Source organism: Cydia splendana, chromosome 1 (genome assembly GCF_910591565.1).
Source record: "Cydia splendana chromosome 1, ilCydSple1.2, whole genome shotgun sequence".
In the NCBI taxonomy this organism is placed as follows: Eukaryota; Metazoa; Arthropoda; class Insecta; order Lepidoptera; family Tortricidae; genus Cydia; species Cydia splendana.
Window position 1 is genome coordinate 29,715,126 of NC_085960.1, and position 26,660 is coordinate 29,741,785.

At 36.8% G+C, this 26,660-nt stretch overlaps 1 protein-coding gene across 1 annotated transcript in view; it reads left to right on the forward strand.

The window, feature by feature from the left end:
* LOC134792984 (microtubule-associated protein futsch) overlaps positions 1 to 26,660 on the forward strand; it is a 150,898-nt gene that overhangs the window by 62,828 nt on the left and 61,410 nt on the right. The window contains exons 4-5 of the mRNA XM_063764486.1: positions 17,814 to 17,900; positions 21,974 to 22,123. Coding sequence (XP_063620556.1) covers positions 17,814 to 17,900; positions 21,974 to 22,123 — 237 coding nt within the window. The remainder of the gene's footprint in view (positions 1 to 17,813; positions 17,901 to 21,973; positions 22,124 to 26,660) is intronic.

Below are 26,660 nucleotides of genomic sequence, written 5' to 3' on the forward strand. Positions count from 1 at the left end.
TATCGAATCTTTTTTTATTATTTATGTACAAATTTCAGTCTTAGTATAGGAAAAATATTTATCTTTGGCCTATTCGAGTCTCAAATTGTCGCGCCTTTCAGGCACACAGTCACCCATTTGCCGTGAAAATCTACCGCGTTATGCTTTTCTTCCTATCAAATAAGACCAGCTTCTTCAGGCTTGTTAAATGTGAAGTTTGTTTCTCATGTAGCAAATATTATGGTGGGTCAGGTGGATATTGCAGGTAAATATTCTTTAGGCCAACGTTGTTCGAGATCGTGCTCTTGAGCAGTGGATACGACAATCGATTCTGTTATTTCTGTTACAATACTGTTTTTCAACTTTCATTGTGTTCGGCCGCAATCGACACCGCACCGGTTAGTCTCACACCAATAAGAAGTAAACGGCTTCCAGTCACCTGACATAATGCCCGCACCGTATAAGTACATATATTCGATCACCTTGATTTGAAATTGAACTCTATCTTGTTAACAACAAAGTTGCTTGTGATAAAGGATGGAGTTTAACGTAACGTTGGCCGATTACTTTCGTATTTAATTTATACAAATAAAGCTCATACTACGAGTATTGCTAACACAGGTATAGTTGACGAATCTGCCGATCGCTTGAATAAGTTTTATGTAGAGCGAATCGATGCAATATTTCGTCAAATATAACTGGCTAATCCTAAAACTTAATACTTAAGCGAAATAAGATCTATAAATGGCGATTTAAGCGTTACAGAATAGGCAGAATAGCATATTAAAACGGGAATGTCAGCTGAACTACCAATAATGCTAGTTGACCCCTGCGTTGTGGTTTTGACTGCAAACCGGTCGGCGCACCGCAGGTGAATCCGTACAAACCGGCTCTGAAGCATTGTTACATGGTAACTAGTCATCAGAAGTGGCTATACTGACGAAAAGATCAAAATAATCTGTACAAGGCACAAGTTCTTGCTATCAACTTGTTGACTCTTGATTGTTGTTATCTTTTGCATTAATTTTAATAAAAAAATATTATTAATTAACTTACTTAACTAACTTAATTTAATTAGCTCCTTATACAAAACTGCGTAAAAAATAGCGTACTTAATGATTTCAGGGCTCTGTTTGTGTCTGTGACTGTACCCTACTCTTTTTGTAGGATGTTTTACGTGCAGACCAAATTTATGTATATATATAATATATTAACATGTCTCTCCACGACAGTATGTAAAACTAGCGTAATTAATAATTCAATCCTCACAAAATAATGCTAATAAAAACATAACGTGCATAGATAACGATGGAAAGTTCGCTAACAACAGGTAGTTAATTACAATGCACTATCTTCTACAAGACGTGACTAATTCCAGCTTTAAAACGAAGCAAAAACATGACAGTTAGATTACTCTCTCACCACATTATCTTTGCCGTCACAAAAGGTGCCACCATGCTAAATTAGTTCCTATTTCGTAACGCGTAAAGCGTTAATTGATATTGTTTTTGTTTATCAACAGCAAGTACATAATCCTGTGTATAATAGATGAGAATGCACCGCGACGTACGGTTAGCAAAAAGCTAGAATAGTTCCAATCGCTCAGCGCGGTTAGACTAACTAATTAAACTCTGGCGAACTAGTGTACAAGGTCTTCAATTCAAATGCAAGTCCAAAACTACAAGAGTCAGCAAAAGTTGTTTGTAGAACCTGCATTTCGGACACAAAATAACTAAGTACGTAATAGATAACAGAGAAAAGCTTTTTGGATAAAAATGTTCTGATTGTCGTCGTCAGGACACAGTAGCGCACTAAGCGTTGTCCAATACAATTATACTTATTTATTTGTATCTGGAGGTCACAAATTACACTGAATTGCTTGAGCCTTTATCTCGCCTGCTCTTGGTAAGCAATGGGAACACAGCCCACCACCAATTACTTCACTTTCGCAACGTTGCTAATACTTTCTTCCAGTCCCACGATCGCCTTATAAGGTACTGTAACGTATCATTACTCTCTATAAAAAATGAAACTTAAACTTTTTAAAACAAGGTGTAAAATCGGTTAATTGTCGACCGCTGAAAGTTTCTCAGACTTAAGAAACCTGATAAGCTCATTAGCGCGTTAATGATGTTACGCGTCTTTCTAATGGGATTCCCTGACTATCTTATAAGCAATTACGATTGTCACCACCAAACAAATACCGATAGGGAGTATACCGAGAGAGAGAACTCGTGACTTTGCCATCTTTTGTAAATGATCGTTGCTTTGCTATCCTATATGCTATATGAAGTATACGTATTTAGATTACGCATAATTAGGACATTTTACAAATGTGGCCACTGGCCATTACAGTCTTTAAGATAACTCCATATTATGTAATGCAAGTTATAAATGTAGCTCATAAATAAGTAACTAAGTGCAAAATAATTGCTCACTTTAATATTGTTAAAGTATCAATTAAACTGCTGATCAAATCAAAAAGTCAAATGAGCGGATACTGATATGCCATTTGAACAAAATAGTGGTGGTGGTTCCTAACTGTGCAATGTTCCGTTACCCGTTTTTGCCGCAGGCGCTCTCGCCTTTTGCGAACGGCTTGAAAAACTTGCCAATTGGTTGCAATTCGATCTGTATCGCTCCTGAGATTTATTCGCTTTCCGTATTAGGATTGGCATTCAGTGCTTTGAAAAGTTCATAGAGTATTTATTGAGCGTTGCGACAATATCACACGATGTTCCAGCTTTCGAACATTGATGAAGTCACGCGAATCTCGCGATATAAGTTACTGCCGTTACCTTACCTGATAAGATGATGCATATGAACATTGTGTTTACTTTGAATAGCTCTATTAGATATTAGGTCATTACCTATGAAATTGGCGTTTTGTTCGGAGAATTTCAACGAAACACGAATTTCCATACAATTAATTTTGCGGATATTTTTTTGATGGCTAATTCAAACCAAACAAAATTTTTCCAGTAATTTTTGACACCTTTAAGGTATGTTTTCAATATCTCCATTTCTTGAAAATTGGTACCATTAGAAAAATATAAGTAATTTTAATACTCGAACCGACAGCACATGAAAAGACCTATTTTCAAGGCTTAATTCTGAACACTTAACAATAAAAAATAACAATTAATTGCTGTCAAGCAGTTTGGCGAAATCATATTGTAGTTTTATTGTAATTGTGTATGTACTTTTGTAAAAAAAAAAAAACTAGGATCAGACTTATATCTATGAACAAAAACGCCAATTTCATAGGTAAGGACCTAATATTTTAATATTTGATGTCCGCTAGATGTTGTTGTACCGTGCGTCTTAAATTCCTAAATCACGCTGATTTAGGGTTTTTCCAAAATATTAACGTCTAGCTAGCCGTTAGAGCTCTGTCTGAAAAGCACTTCCATTCCATCTGATTTATATTTTATATTAGTGCTTGAACTACTAGACACACAAGTGCTGAAGATGACACGCATAGTGTTTGAAGTGCCTTTAATCCTTCTACGACCATTCTTAGACTTGTTGCACTTACCCCCCGGGGGTCCTTGCTCCACCTGACCTTAATAACAACATTGCATAACTCTTTCCAGCTGGGTTATTGTCTGAATTCCGATGCAGCCTATAGACTGGGCCTAGCCAGCCCAGTCGTAATAGCTACGCGGCTTGACTGTGTAATATTACATTACGTGACGTCAATAAATTTGGTTTTCGATAAGTACTAAGTAGTTATCGAAATTTATTTCCTTATGGCAACCATTTACCAACTGTGTAGGTAAGTTAAAGCGATGGGAAAGCTACCCATTACGCTATAAGTCAGGAGGTAAGGTGAGTGTAATTATTTGTTCTGTGTGATTGCATACAACTTTGGCTAGGTAACAAAATTAATTAATCAGTAGTCACAGACAATTAATATCAACTAAAACCTTACAAACTTTATAGGCTGTGTTAGCTGTTACTCAACTTATTTAAGTCCTATAACCCTTACGTGTTTCTCGGTAATTCGTGACGCTGACAACGTAAGCCGACATACAAATCAACTTGCGAATATTTTCATGTTTCATCAAAACATCTCAACTACCATTACGGTGATTAGCATTTTGCTACCCTATTTGCATGACAATTAGGTTTCTAGTAAAATGAACTATGTAACTGGTTTGGAGATTGCGACCTAAAATAGCATATGCGTCACTCTGATGATGAGCAGTTTGCAGGTCTAACTCAAAGCAATAAGCTGTAAATTTCATTGGACTGTATGTAAGTCTTGGCACGGTTTTCGTAGGTTAGAATGATATACAGCGCACGGAGGACCAAGGATTATTTATTTATCGTCCTTTACTGTGAGTTAATTGCTTTTAGGAATCACTTGCTTATTTGTTAAGGTGGGCGCAATACCTGTCTTAGAAGAGTTACTTTTATTACGTTGATTTCCTTCGTATTAATTTGGACGTTTACTTATGTACGTCTGTGCCTCTTATAGCTAAATGTTAGCTCCAATGCCTGCAACTTGGTGTTTTTCCACCGCCGCCAGATCACCTATTTTTGAGCCGCTCATATATTTGTAGAACTGACATAGACGGGTGATGTCGAAACGAGTTCAGAATGGATACCCCTTGTGCTCGTGCGACAGAGATCGACACCGATGCGACATGACGGCCGCTGATGGATATCCTTTAGTTTGTGGTTTAAATCGGCGCGTTTGTAAACTATTTCTGTTCCTGTGATATAGTATCATTGGTAGGAATTAGCGTCTTCTCATGCATTAGGTGTTAACTTGGTATAGAGGCACACTGCTATTTACATAGTACTGTAGGCTGTAGACGCTGTAGTGCAATGAGTTGTGACTCTACCTAAATCGTAATAAATATCATAACAAAGGATCCCACCAAAAACATTTGCATTGCCAAGACGACACCTGGCTCGCGCTGCCAAAAAGTTATCAGATCTCATGTAGAGCCAAGCTTCTAACTCTTTACACCCTAACTCTACAAGCCCTAACTTTACAAACTCTACACCTTAGTCAAAATATGTGGCTTGGCTGTTTCGTTACTACAAGAACTAGAATAAAAATAATAATAATTTATTGCCACATACATACTCTTGAATACAAAGACGATAAAAGCAAAACAAACAAAAAGACATGTTGAACTAGAATAGCAACAATTAAATTAACATAATTTCTTAAATCTATATTTATTATTTTATAATTTCTTAACTAAATATACCTATCGTATAAGTAACAGAAAAGTAATGAATAGTTAATAAATTTTGCACCTTACACCCGTGTGACTAGTGAAACGGCCAAGGTCCGGCAACATATTTTGACTAAGGTGTGTACAGATACAGACAAGGTGTAAAAAATGATCTAAACGCACCTTTATTTCTAAGGGCAAATATTTTCGACACTCCCGACTGATGTAACATGTAGATCTACACAGGTATTCATCTAATCTAAGTGATTAGATGGAATACCTGTGTAGATGATTTTGAACACCACATTACTTTGGCGGCTTAGCAACTAAGGTACTGAACTGACTACGACGTGCACGACCCACCCACGCTTTGTTGTTTTATTTACGATACAGCTGTAAAGAGGATGAACGGATTGACATTCGTACCGGATGTCAATTTGAGCTACGACCGTCGTGCCGTATACAAACACACAAACAGTACACGTAGGTATACATGACATACTTATGTTGTATCACGACTTAGTACTCGGGATCTATGTATTGCGGACAGGAGGTAAGGTATACGTACCTACGTAAATTGAGGCGTTGTATGGTATATGTATGTACCGCGATTTGTATCATAACTATTCATAACATCATAAGTATCATAACTAAGCTCGTCAATCTGTGAACTGTGAAGTTTTAGTGATGGAAAAGCACAATGGCTTGTCTATGCATTTTCATTAAACTATTTTTTCATTCTGGTAACTACCTACTATATCTAATAACATTTCGAATAGGTATAGTCTGATAAATGAAAATAAAAATAGTTTTCCCTATTGGTCCAATATATTTAGGATAAAATTACATGTAAAAATGTATGTAACTCCGTAATTACTAATACCTATAGTTGGTTACTTTAATCTAATGACTTATTTTACTGAAAGCATTTTAAATAACATTAGAGCACGGCTGAAAGCTACGTTACTAATACGTTTCCCTAAAGTTCAAAGAACAGAAAATACGCTTTGGGTTTTCTTTAAAAAGGATTATCCGTTTCTGATAGAATCAGGCACCTGTTCCGTTTACGGCTTCTGCATCGAAAATTTCAAGAAAAAAACGTTGTAAGTCCATTCGGTTTACAAATCAAATGTTACCTTACTGTATTGAGGTTACGGTGCAAATTGTGTTGAAAACGTGTGATTTGTCGATTGGCGCCGTGCCCGCGTGATGTTTTGTTTATTACGAAATTTGGCCAAAAATGTTGCATTGGCATGACCCAATTCTGTAGACCAGAAGCGGTGGAGTCACATAGGTGCAGTATTTAGACTTTAGATCGAATCCATACCATATGAACTTATGTCCCCTTACGCTGTGAGGATCACGAGATTCACGAGGTAAACTACACTTTGCATGTTTGGTACACGTCTGTACGTTACATTACAACGGAACAGAATTTTTAGAAAGACAAAACTGATATGCAAATACATATTAGCAATATCTGTCTGTCTCTGTGATTATTTGTGTTTATTTCAAATATTTGTTTTAGTTAGTTCGATTTTATATGTATTCATGTCACGTTGCAAACAACGGGCGCATTGATAACGACTACTTAATACGTGGATTGTTTTAAAATCGACAAAGATATTAAATAGAGATTTAAAATAGATTAATTTTGGTTTCACAATATGGAAATGAAAATGTGAACCGAGCTGAAGTTTAATTTCACTGGAATATTTTTCAAACCCTTTTATACATTCAGATTCTGGCCACTAAAACTTTAGTCTTTAAACAATAACGAAATGGAATCGTAAACAGGCTCATATAATTGACGGGAAGTATATTTTATTTAAATACATACACATGTGTATGTCAATAAAGTTTTAAGTAGGTAATTGCACATACAACTACTTTACGATTCGCGATTCGTTATAGTTCTGTCTTAATCGTTCAACTTTCCCAGCCTTTATGGGCAGTTAATGTGAGGAAATGCATTAAGTATTCAATCAGCAATCAAGTCATTCGAATGTCAAGGTCATTGCCCTTACCCTTACCACCTAGTATACTTATATACTATAGGTACCTCTCACATTGAATGGTGGTCCCTAATGTCCCTATGACAATTCATAAAGGGGCCCACTGATTAACAGTCCGCCGGACGGTATCGGCCTGTCAGTTGTTCGGAACTGTCAAAATTTTGTTCTAACTGACAGGCCAATACCGTCCGGCGGACTGTTAATCAGTGGGCCCCTTTATACATATTTTTGAAAGTCTAGCACACTAAATTTAGAAATGGAACGGTTAAGTAACTTAATAAAAATACGTTGAAATCATATTTCTTCAATTACATATTGGGACCATCATTCGACGCGAGAGTTATAGTAACACACCTAATTGACCAATGGTAGACTTTATCTCGCTGTAATAAGGTATACGATAAGTCAATTGGATGTGTCGACGATGGTACTGAAGGCAAATTCAAAACGAGCTTAATATGTAATATGTATGTGTTTTATTAATTTATCTGTTCCGGTTAGCAATTGGGTTTAATTTTTTGGTTTTTAGTTTTGTCGGTTGATTACGAAATGAGGGCGTCAACACTATATGTATTTACCAATTCAATTTGCTTGTAAAAATTTCATGACCTGTATTTTAAATAAGGTTATCAGCTTCAAATAAATAATAAAATATACAAAGTCCTTAACTACCTACTGGCCTTAAGTAATATGTAGGCCAATTCGGTATTTTTTAAGTTTTAAATAAATATTATAGAATTGATTGAATGCTATTGACATGATGCCTAGCCTGGCCGGGAAAAACCATGATTTTACAAAACTAAACTTAAGAAAATGATGTAAGTTAAGTACTATATGATGTCGGTTTTAATTTAATTTTTAGTTCATTTCAAAATTATACATATTTAACGTCGATATTATTGCAGTCGTATTTCTGTCAACATCAGCTACTGTTCGTAGTTCCAGCGCGTGACGTCACATACAACAAAGACCGCTTCTAAAATTAACATAGTCCATTATTAGGTGCGCCGCGCGCCGCAAAACGCATCCACTTTATTTCGCCAAGCTCGTATCTCACACACGTCTGCCTTTGTAAAAGAGACATTGATTTGAATGTAGTAAAGCTCAAATATGAAAAGTAAACAAAAGTTAAATAGGAGATTTAGAAATCAAAGGGACTACTCTGTTTTTAATGTTTTGCAATCCTGTGTTCTACACAGGAACTTTTTAAGGATAAAGGACTTTATGACTGGAGCGGAACGTCAAAATTTATTTTGTGCATTAGTGGGTATTATGAGATTTTGTGAAAGTTACATGGAAATGTATTCGGATAGCTTATAAACCTACTTATTGGAACGGGTTTAGATTCGTCGTATACCGTTTATTATGCTGAATTGGGAATGTGTTTATTTATTTGATTATAATGATTATTGATTAACTAAATCAAAAGGTTAACAGCGGTCGAATAGGTTGTTGTAATAATTTATTTATTGGAATTCAAGTCCAAACTGCTGAGTAAACCAATTACTTAAATGTTACGACTGCAAAATTTTCTATTATTTCATGTGGACAATTGGTGATCATTCGACGCGAGAGTTATAGCAACACACCTAATTGACCATTGATAGACTTTATCTTGCTGAAAAACTGATTACGTATTTGTCAGAGCTATCAAAAAACAACGTGATATTATGCTCGCGAAAATAATATTTTAATAATTGCAATAGGTACATGTAAAACAATACAGATGTTTGTGCTCTATTAACCTTACCCACGTTCTGCGAGTAAAAGGGCTTACATTATCAACTGTCACAACATAAGAGAAGTCTATTAAATTCCAGCAATCTTTCGAAGATGCGCATGGCTACCCTTGCCGTCCCAATAGGCAGCCATTTTGAACCATAGAGCATAGAGCAGATGTAGTGTCGTTTCCCGTGGTTAACAGGACGCGTCCATCGTCCGATTTATGGGTGAGTCGATAATCGCAACAGTTCATAATCGATTTGGGTTTAAAAAATATACAGAATTACATTGAGTGAGGTGTGTGACGTCGACTTTAAAGTGAATCTGTGTATGGTGTACCTGCAAAGCGTTGGTGAGGCCCGTGGTACTATCATACGGTTTTCGCTTACCATCTGACAAGCCGTATACGCTAGTCTGGTTCTATCGTAGCATAAAGACGAAAAAGGTCTTTGCCAGGCCGATTTCCGATTAACCTTTCATATGTGTTTGTTACATACACCATTTCCCGTTGCATATCTAACAAAAAAAATCCAGAAATAGTCGTTTTCGAAAAAAACTGCAATAAGATGACCAAAAAATAGGTCAGGATTCTTATTTATATACAGACAAGAGGAAAAGGGTAAAAAAAATTAAGTATGTAACGTGGCACGGCACAGGCAAATCTGGTCACGTTGACACAGTTCCGAGTTGATTACCAACTCAAAATAGATGCCTATTTGCTAAAATGGCTAATCATTTTTATTTAACTCCATAAACTGCACTTTATTTTTAAACTGCTTATTAATCTACTGAGTATTGATACTACATAATATATAAAATGAATAGGTACTCACATATAATTAACTGTTTCATTTAAATATTACAACAATTTAACAATACCTATCATGATAACGTATTTGCGTGTTTTCCTGCATCAAATCGTTCAAATACATTCGCGAATGCTCATTTTGTGTCATTAAGTTTGATGACATCGCACCTAACGTTACGTGTGCTGAGGTTATCTCTATATTTAGATTCAGTACGTAATGCAATGAAAAATTCCGCACCTAGTTGAAAAACTGGCAGAGTTGCTTGTCAAGGACTACACTTATTTATTTGGCTTTTTGCTACTTCAAGATGGTGTATATGTACAGTCGACGTCAAAGATATGTTTACACTTTTGTACCTTACTCCTTTGTAATAAGGCGAAAAATGTAAACATATCTTTGATGTCGACTGTAAGTACATAAAACACGTGCTGATTCCATTTGTGACTGAGCATGTCACTTAAACTCGAGATTCGTAAGAATTATGTGTAGTGGCAGATCCCTCCAATACTGGTTTTGTTTAACCAATGAAGTCGGCAAGTTAAGGGTTAACTAGCCGGGTTAGACTTAGACTTATCATATTATGAAGTACCTACAACTGCCATGAAGGCAGTAAATGATATAATATGTATAAGAGTTTATAAGACCCAATTATACGAATCTAGCCTTCGTCTCGGCAGTAATACCTATTATACTTATAAATCTGTGATTTATCACAATATAATCATACGTGACGTTATCTATGAAAAGGGACCTTATTGTCGATGGCGCTTACGCCATTATTATCGATACAATGCCGCGCGACGCCGCTGTGCGGCGTAAGCGCTATCGACAATAAGGTCCCTTTTCATAGATAATGCCCCTATAAGTAACTATACGTATTTACCTATATTTATTATTGTATATTCTAGAGACGTATCTCTGTCGATAAGTTTTATTTTACAATTTCTACATTATATGTATCTACAGTAGTAGGTCTCTAGGAGTTCTAGGGCACTGTTTGCAAAGCTACCTGAACTGAAGTTGGTACCTATGTACATAAGTACCACTTAGCAAATGAGACGTTCTAATTGGCCAACTTTGTTTGAGTTCTCAGAACCTTTAGCCAAGTAGGTATATCTCAACGAATGAGTCATGTTGAGAATAACTAGTTTTGTTTAGGTCTTAATATATGGTGGGGTGTTGAGTCAAAATATCTTTTTATTTTAATATTATTAAAATTTATAACAAATAACCTAACGCTGAAATAATTAAAACTCAACGTTCTGGAACTAATTATTGCCTACAACTACATAATATATCGGTACACGATTGCGTGTTACAATTGTATCGACAAACATATTTAATTACTTATTAAATTCTGTATATATAAGTCAACCTAAAGTGTATATATTTTTTTCTACGACACGGAACCCGAAAAAGGTACTGTTTTTAGAAAAATGATTTTATAATAAGAACTAGGGCGTGTTCTTCTATAAGTGCATTCGTGTACGCGTTTATCGCATGTGCGTTTATGCAGTTTGCAGTTCTATTTGTGTTTAGCGCATCATGTGGCAAATGCAGAGGACATCTGAGCCAGTATTAAGTTATTTAACCCTGAAACTTTACTGAAATAGCACCAGAGAACTGGTAACACTTGCCGCAGTGACTAATACGTACTATTACGGATAAAATTGGAAGATAAATTGTGTTTGTTTTGCTGAGGGTTGGTAGCGGCGATTTATTTCGACCTTCCATTTTGTGGTGTGACAACCCTAATTGGTTGAGCTCGAGTATTATGAAATAAATTGTGCATTTCAATGTTATGTGTTTCATATTTTGTCATAAGACTAAAACAAAATTGTTGTATTTTAATTTATCACTTGTTGTTTAGATAACACAAAGCGTTAACTTTGAACAGGGTTCCTATTATGTTAACTAGTTTTTTTTGGTACTTACAATAGTTTTCTTCAAATTCGATTGAAATATAAGTATTGTTACGAAATATTTTGTTTTACTAAAATAACGCTTTTCAGCGGATATGGCACTAAAGAGAACACAGTGATACTTTTTAGAATGGCTAGCTAATGGAATAAACTCCTAGCTAAGAAATAATTGTCTAAGACCGTCTACCGAACCGAATCTGAGATAAAAAATAAGGCTTCTTCAATCGTAACCGACGTTGCGCCGTAGCGTGATAGGTTTTATCATTTCATACACGCAGCTTGATCTCGTACTTTCTAATACAAAAAGTTGGCCGTTGAAAGCGAATGTTTAAGCGAAAATGATTAATAACGCATAGAGTAAAAAACCGGGCAAGTGCGAGTCGGACTCGTGCACAAAGGGTTCCGTACCATAATGCAAAAAAAAAAAAACGAAAAAAAAAAGCAAAAAAAAAACGGTCACCCATCCAAGTACTGACCACTCCCGACGTTGCTTAACTTTGGTCAAAAATCACGTTTGTTGTATGGGAGCCCCATTTAAATCTTTATTTTATTCTGTTTTTAGTATTTGTTGTTATAGCGGCAACAGAAATACATCATCTGTGAAAATTTCAACTGTCTAGCTATCACGGTTCGTGAGATACAGCCTGGTGACAGACGGACGGACGGACGGACGGACGGACGGACGGACGGACGGACGGACGGACGGACGGACGGACGGACGGACAGCGAAGTCTTAGTAATAGGGTCCCGTTTTACCCTTTGGGTACGGAACCCTAAAAACGTGTAATCCGACCGTTGAATTGCCTCCTGACTGTACAAATGGCAATTTAGTTGGTTTGAGAAAACTTAAACTCAATTAAAACTAAGCTAAATAAAGCCACACCCAAGAACTCAATCAAACAACCCGTCCCGCGCCCTTCCAGACGCAAAGGTGCCCATCACGCTCGCCGCGTTGCCACGCTGGACCGCGATAGACAACCTCTTAAAACTGACACTTGAAAACTTAATGCATTTTGCGCCCACAAAATAAAGACTATTGCGACTGCATACACAATCTGCAGTTAGGTATTAGCTTCGGTTATTCTGGTCCGTAAATGGCGAGGCAGGTTCAGAAATAGAAGGCTAATCCGGTGCAATAATTAAATCAGCTATGTTGACCATAGCCTAACACGTGTGCGCTTTACGACCCTCTAAAATTAATCTACACGCCGTCATGCGTATTTTGATAAACTTGTAAACTCAAAGTATGACACCACACAAGGACTAACACGACAGTGTTGATAATTTAACGAAATCATATAGGAATGGAAGCAAGCTGACCAAGGATTGTGATAATGAAGACTGATTAGTGTTTTAAAATAGTGTCGTGAAAGTGTTTAGATAGGAACAAAGTTTAAAATGCACAAATATATTTAACATGATGGATGCGCTCCAAAGATCCTTGATTTTGAAGATGAAAGGCTGCTTGATGACGCTGAGTTGATAAAGAAGTTAAAATGGGTGCACACGGGTCTAAAGAGAAGCTCTACAGGGCTAATTCTGAGAAGTACCCGTCCAAGCTGCCGGTGCCGAGTGACAAGAAATACAAGGTGGCCGTCAATAGAGAGAGGTTCGGGTCCTTTGGTGCTAGAGGTGAGTATTTGATGTGCAAATAATGAATGACTAATAATACCTATTTCGAGGAAATACTGAAGTAACAACTGTAGGCAAAATATTTTCTCACTTTAGCTATTACTTTTCAGTTTATTTTCTAGATTGAATTATATGACTGAACTTGTATTATTTCAAAGGTAGAGCGATGAGATAATATGCTCTTCTTTTAAAAGCGTTTACAGATAGACATAGATTAATAAAGTATTCAGCCTAAACAGCCTTACTGTAGGTACAAATATTGAAGGATTTAACATTCTTCTGATATTTTCATCGTTACATTTCAAGCTTGTATCTTTTGTAATATTGCAACAATAGTGAAATCAATTAGAAATTCGATTTGTTACTATTACGATTAGTGACGTTTTCTAGCGTAGGTATAATAGTTAAGTATTATTTTGACGATGACAACAAAATTGTTATCACTACCAATTCGCGTAGAAAGGTGAATTAAGACAGCTCACAAGATTTTAATGTCTTAGCTCTTATACATATTATTGCGAAGTAAACACAATTAACTTTAATGTGTCCGTAGAAACGAAAAACATCCTTCAAGGTGAGACTAAAACCACAGATGATTAAACATAATAAGTGGATTGTTATATCTATATTGTTTTATAGTCAGAACGCTTTTCTGTTCTGCAATTAAAGTTTAATTATTTTATATAATTGTTTTTAAAAACCTTCTGACAATATAAAGATCTTTGATAATACACCAAGAAATGTAATCGGTGATCAGGAACCAATTTTTCTAATTCAGTCATCGATGGCGATCACATTTAACTATGGAACCAACCTCGAAATCACAAAAAAAAATTGCCTGTTTCATACAGTAGGGCTGGTCCGATGTTGATATTTTCTATGAGAGAGTAAATTTTTTTTTCGCGATTTCGCAGTTGGTTTCATAGTTAAATGTGATCGTCATCGATAACTGAATAAAAAAAATTGGTTCCTGATCACCGATTAAAAATCATCGTGTATAATCATTTGACAGTTTTCTTAAGACTTAAAACGTGTTTGCGAGCTTACTAATGTTTCTCATAAAATGCGTCATGCTTTTTCACCGTCAAAAAGTCACCTTTTTTCGCTAGTTTTTTAAGGTTGACGTGGATAAATAACTCACAAAAAACTCGTCTTTTCAAGCCTTGTTTGATCTTTATCGAATTCAATACAAGAGAGCCGCCTTAAGTACGAAATTCGGTGAAAGACTAGTTTTCTGTGGAAACGTTAGTCTGCTAGGTACCGCAAGCGGGTTGAAAGACCTCGAGTTCTCGACCTTAAGAGCCAACGGGAGTGGTCATTTCTCCATACAAACGTACTCCTCGTTTTCCTCTGTGGGTTTTTAAGCTAGAGCCATGATTTTTTCAACACAGATTAATATTGTCAATATCTGTGTCGGACCGTTTTGCTTTTTTTGATATTTTTGTTTTTTAAGGCGCTAGAGCCCTTCAAAAATGGCCTAATTGACTATGCCGCAATGAGAGTCGTGGCATTCAAAACTGATATCAATTAGCCAAAAAAGCAAAACGGTCCGACACAGATAATTTCATAATCATTTAGATTTCCAAATTTGGTTACGATTGTTTAAGTTTTGGAGGAGGAAACAGAGGAGTACGAAACCTCGATTTTTGAGATTTTTACGCAGGATTTTTCGCCTTGTCCTAATCGCACTACTTTTAGGTGCCGCTTCCGTTAGCGAGACGGGTATATTTACTTAAAATATTTAAAACTCAGCTCCTGTTTCGTCTTAAACCGGTAGGTTTTTTACTTAAAAGGACTTATAGAGCTTGGAGACACGGCAAAGATATCGTAGATATGGTCTTTTTGTTTTAAGCTGGGTTTTAGTAAAATATCGCGATTTATCGGCTACTTTCTTATCGTATTATCTTTCTGTTTCACTACTAAAACAACTTTATTCTTTAGAGGAAAAACTGCATATTACCGTAACGTAGAGATACGAGATATTGTGGTTTCATTTTCGTGGACGATGCAATGAAACATACGTAGTTTACGTAGGTAACATTATATATGTCGTAAAATAAATTATAGGTAGAATGGGTATGTTAGATATATTTGATTTTGTAAGAAACTACGAGTATGTTTAGCCTTAACATTATGAAATTCGGGATGCAAATTTATTTTTAAAGTTTACACAAACACCGAATGTCACTTTATAAACCAATTGAACCATTGAGTTAATTGGGCATTATTTATATGTGTTATCCTGAAAAAACATGCTTCTATATCCTCAAATAATATTGAAAAATACATAACATTTTCATTTTAATAATAGACCCTTTAGTAGGTAGGTACAGTCAGCAGCAGAAGTTGCTAAGCGGGCGAGGTGTTCAAAATTACCTTGACACGCTCTTATTCTCTTAACAATAAAGTCACGTCAAGATCATTTTGAACACCTCGCCCGCTTAGCAACTTCTGCTGCTAACTGTACATTTGCGTCTGAAATTGAAATACAGTACCTAGGTATAAGGTGTTAAATAAAAGCAGCAAAAAAACCATTTTACTTTACGTTACGACCGCGTGTTAGAAAACAATAGAGGTATAGTTTGTCAGTACCTATAGTCAGTAACAGCTTAGTAATCATAGTTCAATGAATGTATGTGAAATATGAACCGAATTTATTATTAAGCTTCTAATTATGGACGAGCTCTGATTCCGGAGGTTAACCACACTTCACACGGTGACCTTTCTGTTAAAGTCTAGAACAATGAACTAATTTATGTCAGTGAACTATTAGAATATTTATGAATTAGACTCGAAATTTGATGACCAAAACTAGTATCAACTGCTGTGGTTTGTGGCTCATTATAGTCATTTTATATTGTGGATTATTTACTTACAAGTACTTGAATCAAGAAAAAGTAAGTACCTAATTGATTGGCCGCTAGGCATTATTACTGCCATACATCCTGGACTCGATGGTGTAGTTCGGGCCGCTACTGTTAAAACCGCTAGTGGGGTATTTAAATTTTAAACGCCCTATTGTAAAACTGTATCCGCTGCCTTCGCAATAATCTGTTCCTGAAATAGCAGTAGGCAGAATGTCCATTTATTGATAATAATTTATTTGTAAACACACATTATACTATGCAATTACTCATAAAACGTACATCATCATAACAACATAGATTTATAAACATGTGAAAGACAATAATGTTAAAACACATACACATAGGTACTCGTATGTTGTGACCACATGCCTGCTTTGAAGCCCTACGGGTTCTAATCCCAGCAGGGCACGTGGCTTGTTTGAGATTTAGTGATATAACTTGGAAATAACTGAATATAGTGAAGGGAAATCATGCCAAAACTCATAAAATAAGATGTCAGCATAGTGAACGTTGGCATAAACCCTTAAGGGCCACTTGCACCATCTCACTAACCCGGGGTTAACCGGTTAAACCTGGTGTTACCATGGCTACCAATACAATTTGACACTTTGTTCGTTAACAGACCGTTAAACCGTTGTTTAACCGCTTAACCCCGGGTTAGCGGGATGGTGCAAGTGGCGGTAAGGCTGCTAAAGACGAAGATCAATTGGATAAACGCTTTTCAGTTTTCATGTAGTTTTTGTCTTATCTTTGCGCAACTATAGTCTTCCCACGATATCTTCTTCACGACATTTGAGATACTTGACTAAGTATGTCGCAATGTCACAACGCAAAAACTTATTCACACAGATAACCTGTTATGCCAACGTAGTAAGGTTTTTAATTGTTTGTTCGAGCTGTTTTTTAACTTGGTTCTATTATACAATGCTTTTTTGTAGGCAATGTTACACTTTCACGATGTGGGTGTTATTATTTAATGCATAATAGACGTAACATAGAAACATTCAATTATTCATTACAAATGTAATGTCGAAGTCTAAAAACTGTTTTGGCGAGTCAGCGAAACAATCAAAGAAATGGCGTTATTGTTACCATGAATAGAGTTTAGTTATTTAAACGCTGGGGGGCCAATTTGACTTGAGAAGACACATATGACTGTTGGCTTCCATATTGCTATTTCGCTATAACATTTGGTGTTAGATTAGAAGAGCCAAAGTTTAAAAAACTTGCCTGGCTACATGTCAACTACATGCTTTAGGGTCTGTTGCACCAAACTGTTCGTATCGTTAAAGAGTTCGCAAATTTTTTATGTATGAAAAGTTTCATAGTAAAGCGCCGGGGCGCGCCGGCTGACGTTGATCAGTCTGTCAAATGTGGTTGGTGCAACTGGCCCTTAATGTGACAACTATAATGGGTGGCTATGATGTCACTTTTCACAGTAGGTTTAAAGCTATTTGTAGTAGCCACGTATCCTGATAACTCGATTATAATCGGGCGTCAATTTTTGCTGAAGTTATGAGACACGTCACTTGTAATCTCTCTAGTAAAATCTGGCTCCTATTTTTGCGACAATCGACAAAAACGTACGAAAAATCGACGAGAATCTACTCGTATCTGAGATACAGCCTTACGTCACTCAACACCCCATTCATCTCATGCTCTCTCTTTCCAGGAAACGGCAAGAAGCGGGACAGCGTTGCAGCGCCGACGCCCCCGCCTGCCCGCCCGCCCCCGACCCCGCCGCAGCCGCCCGCCCAGGGTGAGTCATCCCTTTAGAAGTTTAGACCACTTAAACAAATCTGCGTTCCCTGTTTTGTTATTTACTCAAAAAATTTACAAACTTCAAAATTGATAATATATTACGATCAGCCTTGCTTCCTAGCTGGGAATACTCGAGAACTACATAGGTACGGAATAGCCATCGGTGAGTTCATTCATATATTCATATACTTACTCAAATATACTAGACGGATCAAAAACATTTGGGAAAACGGGCGTATTTCTTCGAATACAATTATAACGCTTTAATCATAAAATTTGTATTGTAAAAAAGTGGAAGTTTTTCAATCAAACCTACTTAACCCGTTCCGTGCTAATCACGGCACGTTGTCGCTACATACCGGTAAACCCATGTTATCGGCTACGACCGTAGCTCAGCGGTGAATGTGTTAATATGAAAACATAGAAGTCTATAAGTACTTATAGACTTCTATGTTTTTATAACTAATTTTATAACGGTAACCTTTTACTGATACGCTACTTAGCTCCCCGAAAAGCAGAACGTTTTGAACATCGGAAGCTACGGGTAAAATGCCCGTTAAAGGTACTTAAGTTGAGTCACCCCTACGTAAAAGATGACTCAACACATTGGGGAGGGTCGCGAATAGGGAGTCGCCGAACTGTAGTAACTTGGTATTAGTAACTTTGGACACGCACTGTTTTTGTTCCCGTTTCAAGGTTAAATTGTACTATTCATTTTCAAGGGTGAACATTCGACATCAAAGAAATTGCCACTAAAATGTTTTGTAGAAAGTATTGAGAACCTGCGTTGTAACTATGGCGATGAATTTCGCTTATGGGTTTTCATAAATCCAAATAGTCCTGAAGGCTAATAGTCTAAAATTCTAAATAGCTCCACGCAGCGATATTATTAATATCACATGAAACTTGATACATTTTGCATATATCGCAGGGATATGTTTTTAATTTTGATTCGGTCAAAGCCCTAAGCTGAGGGTATGATTACATTTTATTTACATTCAGGCGAAGTAGATGTTAATAAAGCGTAATTTCTTTTCTATTTTGTAAGTAATACCTACTCTGGGTTTGATTTCGTAATAAAATACAAGCTAATACTATTAGTGATTTTATGTACAAAATCACTAATAGTATTAGCTTGCATTTAATTATGCAATTGGCCCCTGGTGTCTACTAGAATATAATAAATGATAGATGTGTTATTTAAAGAAATCCTGTGGTTCAAGTTTCCTAAACCTATTCTATTTTAACGTTGTTAGTAACAAGAGCCTCTACCATCAGTTTTAACATTGACATAACGCTCACGTCTACGTAATTTACTTTCTGTACATCTCGCTTGCACTATTGCTCGCATATGCGAGTACGAGCGAGATGCATAGAAAGTAAGTTACGTAAACGTGAGCGTTATGTCAATGTCAAAACTGGTGGTAGCCGTAAAGTTGACAACACAAGAGGAAATGACACGTTTTGACGAACCGTCCCTAATAATATGGTTAGTTTTGTATGCCATTTCACGACCAATCAGCAATAATTTTTACTTGTTGTATGTAAGTATGTTTATAAAAAAATATATATCGAGGAACAATAGGACCCATCGACTCATAATTACAATAATACGATATCTCGGTTATTACAAAAATATCTTTACTTTTCTCTAATGTCATTTGTTTTACTAATATCCCTAGCTACAAGTAGTAAATAGTAGCGCACGTGCATACGAGTATATATATATGCATATGTGAAGGCAAACCAAAATAAATTTGTCTGGGAAATTCGTTTGCCAATGGTATCGTGCATTTATGTGTATGTAGATACCACATACCACACACACAACAACAGTCAGTGCCATTTTAAATATACAATACTTATCTCCTGCATACTCTCTATATTTCAAGACCTTTACATAAAGGTAAGTATGTAGTATCTATACTAACTTCAGTATAGATACTACATACGTCGAAAGTGGAAACAAAAGTCAAAGACCTGTGTGCCGTAGGAAGTGGCGCAGTAATAGCTGCCGTGCCGTTCGATCGGAACCTGTCAATATGTTCGGTACACTCAGTGTCAAACCAACTTGCGCAAAACGAAACGTTTGTGGTTCAAGAGGCAAATTCTATTTTTACTTAGTTATTTGCAAGTCATGTTCGTACTGTAAAGTTATGTAGGTATTTCGATGTAATTCCGTCGACTTGTTTTCATTTCCATTTTCCTGGATAAGCTACATTTACATATGCTAATTTTCATACTTTCTGCCGGATGGGATGAGACTAGTGTTTGGGTTAATTTTGAAATAATATCAGCTGTTCCTTCACACCAGATTTGTCGTTGGCTTTAATGGTTTGATTAGCGCCTCTGGCAGACATGTTATCATATGATACAGACGATGAAGTCAGCATGAAATAGACAGTGACAAAATATGTTGTACCACACAATTGTTACCTTACAAATAATGATGTATTGCGATATATTTTGCTACTTTGTCAGTCACCATCAAATAGATAACCGTACTAGAACTTGAACAAAGCTGGTGTTAGCTGTGTCAAACCTGCCCTAGGGCTATACGCCTGTTGGTAGCGAATGTACGGCCGTCTGACCAGGAAGTGTAGTCTAGTATGATATCTATCACTATATCACTTGCTAACTGGTCGACACTTTTACTTCACTCTCTATATTTAGTTCCTCACATGTTCCGCTTTAGCGACAATCAGGAGTTTGATTTTAAGACATCATAACGTATCTATTTTCGAAAAAAGTCTGGATGTGACAGTCGAATAACATAACATCGTGCTAACGATAGTTGGGTCAAACTTAAGTCTTTTTTAATCGCGTGGGATTTTGTTTTATCACGTGTATAACGCCGTCCATCATATAATCGTGTGCAATATTTTATCAGTTTTATCACCTATTATGTCAATCTCGCTTTATACTTGTTAAAAATGATGGTCATGATGACAGACAAATGACATCCGAGGAATAGTATAACAAATTCTCCCAGCTGTTTTATTATAATTTTATTATGAAACTAAATATTAGATACAATTTGTATAATTGTATAATGCATGTACCTGATCCATGCATGCAAATTACAAGCTACATGCCAACCATAACGATGCGAACTATGCCACGGATATTAGCGTCGATCGATCCAAATCGATCCATCATGACTGTATGTAACCAGGTGTGTAAATAAAAGAAACTATACTTAGCAGACATTTAATATACCTTATCTCAATGCAAAAAGGGTTACAAGAGATTGTTCAAGTGTCTTATAACAAACTCCTGCTAAGCTGCTGTAATTTTGCAACAACTTACGCAAACTGTTAACTACAGACAATGCCTCGGGTTGTCCTTTAAAAGTGTGTCAAACGTTGATGCTATCTCACTTTGGAGCACCTTATTCATATGCTGTTACAATGCAAAATTGCATGTCAAGAAATGTTTACAACTGGTTCGATTATCGTACGGGGCCATTCACGGCGGCATTACTGATTTGCTTATTTAATAACGGTCTAAGTGTGTACGGTCTTCATACGCACTTACTTCTTTTGTGTTAAGGTCGGCAGATTAGGTTTTATAGTGTTGCTTTCAATGTCTTTCGTAGGTGTATCTGTATAGTAAGGTTTGTGGAGGTGCATTTAGTCTGAGCTTGACTGATTGCGATGTTTGTTAAAGGGAGGTCGTAATATACCTGCCTACAGTGAATGCATTAGACGTTCATTTGTTATAACTGCAATTTGTGTAAATTGCCTTATTTATTTTAACTTTGTCTTCGGTATAGCTTAGTTGGTAAAGCAGTGAACACGTGACCCAGGGCCGTGATTTCGAATATCACCCGACGCAGTGGACTTGTGATATATCCGTTATTCGTTATTGAGAGAAAATATTTCTATTTTATGACATGACAGAGCATGACAGTGACACCAATGCATCTTTTAATTACAATCTAGCCAAGCTCTCGTGGTTCTAAGTCTGGACAGAGACAATATCTGATTACATTCTAGATTCGGATTTAGTACTTAACTCCCTGGTTCCTCATTCTTATACTACTCTAACATTCAACGTTTCCTCTTCCAGCGAAGAAAAATGGCGTCGTTCCGAAGCTGTCATCTTCACCGGTTGCGGTGCGTGCGCGCACGTCTCTTGCGCCGCCGCCGTCGCCGCGCAAGCCCGCGGCGAGGCGCACTCCAGCGCAGAGGCCGAATACATTGCCGACTAACAACAAAGGTACGTCATTGGGGAACTGTCAAAGGTTTCGATAGATGGTGTCAGCATAGGATTCCACTGTTTCTAGTTTTGTTCTAAGGGATTTGGCTTAAAGGGCATCCAGGCCATAAAAAAAAAACAAGAATTGGACACCTTGCGTATTAGGATTAACAGAAACCTATGCAGGAGTCATCTGTAAAAAACTCCGACTGGCCAACCCCATTCGTCTTATGAAAGAGGATGCTAAGAATTCAAACTGGATGAGAGTAGAGGTTTTAGTCGAATTCTGTCGAATATCGTCCATTGCCACATTGCGTTGTCTAGTGTCTGCGTATAATCAGTCCACCTATTAAGGACACCGCATTACACAGAAAACTGCCCATCATTTTCGATACATACAATACATATGCCTCTCGAAAAGCACGAGAGGAACAACAAACGACTCGATTCCATTGAAATTAAAGTTCTAACTCAGGGTATCGTAATAGCCAATTCATATCTCCCATTAAACATTCTATCCCTTCACCTAAATAATGGTTGACTTGGATTGCTTGGTTTACTTTCGTACGCAAAGAAACGATCAATTTTAATCAACAGTTATGCTAAACCGGCCTTGTGCCGCCATCTAGTGCTTTATCGGTAAACTATCGCGCTCGCTTTCAGACCGCTTCTCAGACGATTGCAGAGCTTATTTAGTAGTTCCGACCGCCCATTGTAGATGGCGCTGATATTAAAAGGCAAGTTGCGTGACGAGTCGCTGGCCCAATATTACAGGGTTCTATGTACTGGGGATGCCTTTGCCCAGCAGTGGGATACAATATAGAGCCATCTTTTACGGCTGTCAAACTAGGGGGCACGTTTATTTATTTCTTAGATTGACTGTACCTCTCTATTACAATCATATCGTCAGGTGACAAGCATGTCACTAATTACTAAAAAAAATTTAAACAAAAATCGACCTTCTTTTAGTACTAATATGGTTCACTATGGCTATGAACTTGTGGTGGTAATTAGTGAGTTTTGCTTGTCACCTGACGATATAACTGTTTGGCTATACCTAATGCCTATATAGTCCGCAATTGGCCTAACGTAGGAACTATTATGTATACCTCAACATAATTGTGCAACAAGAGGGCGGCTGTGCCGTACCTATACATTATACAAGTAGGTAGGTACATTAGTGATAACAATTCAAGCCATGCAAGGCCTTGCAAAACAAACGATTTGCATGTGTGTATATAAATAAAACGCGATGAAATACTGTTAGCCAGTGATAGTTGCGAAAGTCAAATCTTGACTGTGTTGCACTGTGTCATAGTCCATAATTGGAATTGTTAATTGGTCCCCGTTTACAAACCATGAGCGAGGCGCCAACGAGGTTATTAATGCAATAACGCATAAAATTTACTTGTCTGGTCTCTTGCTGACTTGGGCTTTCTTTTAATGTGTTTTGCCAAAGGTCAGGACAAGAAAGTTCGCAGTTTTTGAAGGATAAAGGGCCTGTACGAGCTGGTGCGGTGAAAATATTATTCTAATTCCCTTAGACGACGCTCGATTAAGTAGGTACATATGTATAATGTAGTAAGTATAGAGTAGAGGTTAATCAATTTGCTTCACTGTTATAAATATTACAATACAATACAATACTCTTTATTGCACACCTCACATACACGTAGAAAACACGTATAAATATTAACTTCTTTTACAACTTAACTATTTTGCAGACGTAAAACTCTTTTAGAAACCTGAATATAACGCGAGTGCTTCGTTTTGGTCTGATTATTCCACCGTTAAATTCTGAATAGTCTTATATGTCGTCGTAAATTCAACATTCGTATGCCTTTTGTTTTTTGCTCGGCCGCTGTACTTTCGCGCCGAGTAGACCGGTACGTTGAATTTGTCAAGTAATGCGAGTTTTTAGTTTTCGCTGTATTTTTGGTGATCCGTATTATAATATTTTCCACATAAAGAAGGAGAAAGAAGGAGTGAAGCTCTTTCTTTCTAACTGTTTATGAGTAAAAGTATTCAAATACGAGAATTCTTACCCTATCTTCCCGATCAAAAATGTTAGATGGCGTCTTCTCCACATTGATCTTATTGTTAGCCAAACGTGAAATACGTTTCGTTGAGGTGAGGAGTTCCTTTCTAGCCTTCATCAGCAGTGTGCAGTGTTCCCCAAATGGTACTTCGAAGAGCTATTATGTACGAGTTACTGTGAAACATTTCTAAATCACTGTGTCTGTACTTGTAGAGTTCCTTCTGGCTCATGACACCATCATCAGATCCTGATTTAATGAAAAACTGAGGAATTATAATCTTTCCGACAAAAACATTTTTTTTAATTCGTTGATCCGTCTACAATAACTTGAGGAACATGATATATTATGTTCCTAATATATCTATAATAATACATATAAGTGTCCCACTGCTGGGCAAAGGCCTTCCTTCGCTTCCTCCACTCAACCAGGCTAATAATAAAAAATAATACATATAAGAACCTCCACAGGACAAGTTGTTAATTGATGTAACAGTTATCTAGTTACGTTAGATTATTAATATTCTATTACCTATTACGTTTTATTATACATAAAAAGTCTAATAAGTTTACAACCGCTTCGGTTCCGTTCTGAATGTTTTGTACTTATTATAAATGTATTACGGAATCCTAATTTCGTAACCGACTCACACTTGGCCGCTTCTAATGTTTTTTTTTTCATAATCGCACAGTTTAGCTCATAATCGGCTTGACATTTGGCGCGCACCGCGCACGAAAGTGCCGGCCGGGCGAGGAAAGTACGCGCGCAGTTAAACTCAAAAGTGACGCGACTGTCGCACGCGCAGGTCGGCGACAGAAATATAGCTTGCGGGCCCGCGCCGCTACCTGCTTGCACTTGGCCGATAATCTAGTAAATAATAGCTCTATTTAAACAAAAAATGGTTGAAAAATACAAATATGAATTTAAAAATATGGAAGTTGAAAATATGTTGTATTTAGATTAAAATGCTTAGTATTTTTTTGGAAATAATAGCAATAATTTATTAAATAATATCACTAAGTGTTAGAAGTTTATGATAATTATCACTAAAATGAAACTAAAGACTAGTGTATTAACGACTTTTCAATCGTAACTCCGAATAATGTAAATTTAATGTGTTTGACAAAAAACTACAATTGAAAATTTAAGTATTATAGCAGTATTTATAGCGCACGATCATTGACCTCAAAACAACCGTTACGAAACTGTTCTCTTTTCAAACCGAATCTGAATCTGCGCGGCGTTAAAATAAACAATTGAAGAATGAGTCCGTTGCACAAATTCGTCTCTTTCTTCCAACCGGACAACCGGAGGAAGATACAGCAGAAGATATTCTTCAGTGAACTTAATATTTGCACTGAAATCGAGGAGCTGAAATGGGGCATCAGTCCTGTCAATCGACGAATCAGAGGTAAAAACCAAACCGTACTTACACTATTTCCTTCTTTGTCTTGAATTTTGTCCAAAGACAATTAATTGTATTTTCTTATTCCGGCTAAGGCGCAAAACTTGACGTTGGTAGCTAGGTTTTTTTTTTTTTGTAATCACCTGTCATAAGAACTTCCAATGCACATGGAAAGCGAAGTTTTCTTGTGGTTAGACAGTTTTCTTCCATGATATTATGTCTCACCAAAGAAGCACCGGCTAATGTTAGATAAAGGACATAAAATCCGAGAACTTGATTGTTACGAGCCGGGATTAAACAGTTCCAAAGACACTTGACACTATTTGGGTTGTACGTCATGTATTTAATTAGTAGTCTAAGAAGTTTGAACACGTATTCATAATGTATATATGTAGGTCTGTAGTTCTATTCCATCTGTCTTAGTACCTAACTAAGAGTCTGAGTCCCACGCCACCAAAGTTGATGGACTGATGATCTTCATTCAAAAGATAACTATGAAACTTCCCATAATATAATAATTTTCGAACGATTTAACGATGATAGATCAGATCGGATGAACAGAAATATGGCAGACGGTATTATCGCAGTAATAACAGGACGGGAATTGATCGTAAATAAACACATACACAATGACTTCATATAAATAAACATTTTTTTGTGTGTCACGAATGTAAATTAGTTAGACTTTTTTTTGCAAGAAAAAGTCGCCTCTTTTTGCAAGAAAAGGTCGCCACTCTGATAGTTTAAACCATACGTCCTGACTGAATCCGTTATGGTATCAAAACAGTACAGTAACCCACAATCACAGCACTCCCACTCAACCCTTACGTCCCTTAAAATAGAGTCCTATCACAATTGTACTTGCTCAGTACGGATGCATTGCCATTTATAAACGCGCGGTGGGTGGCATAGCCCTTCCATTGACTGTTGACTCCATTATCGATCCTTTATTTGTTTCTGGCCTAATTAACCGTATATCCCGTGGGATGGTCTGGATGGTCTGTATATTGTTTCTGCAAGCGTAAGATCCTTTGTCCGCTTCTGAGAATGTGTGAACAGTTGCTAGCAGATGGTAGATTGATTGGTGTGCGATTAAGAATTAGCTAAACATCTACAC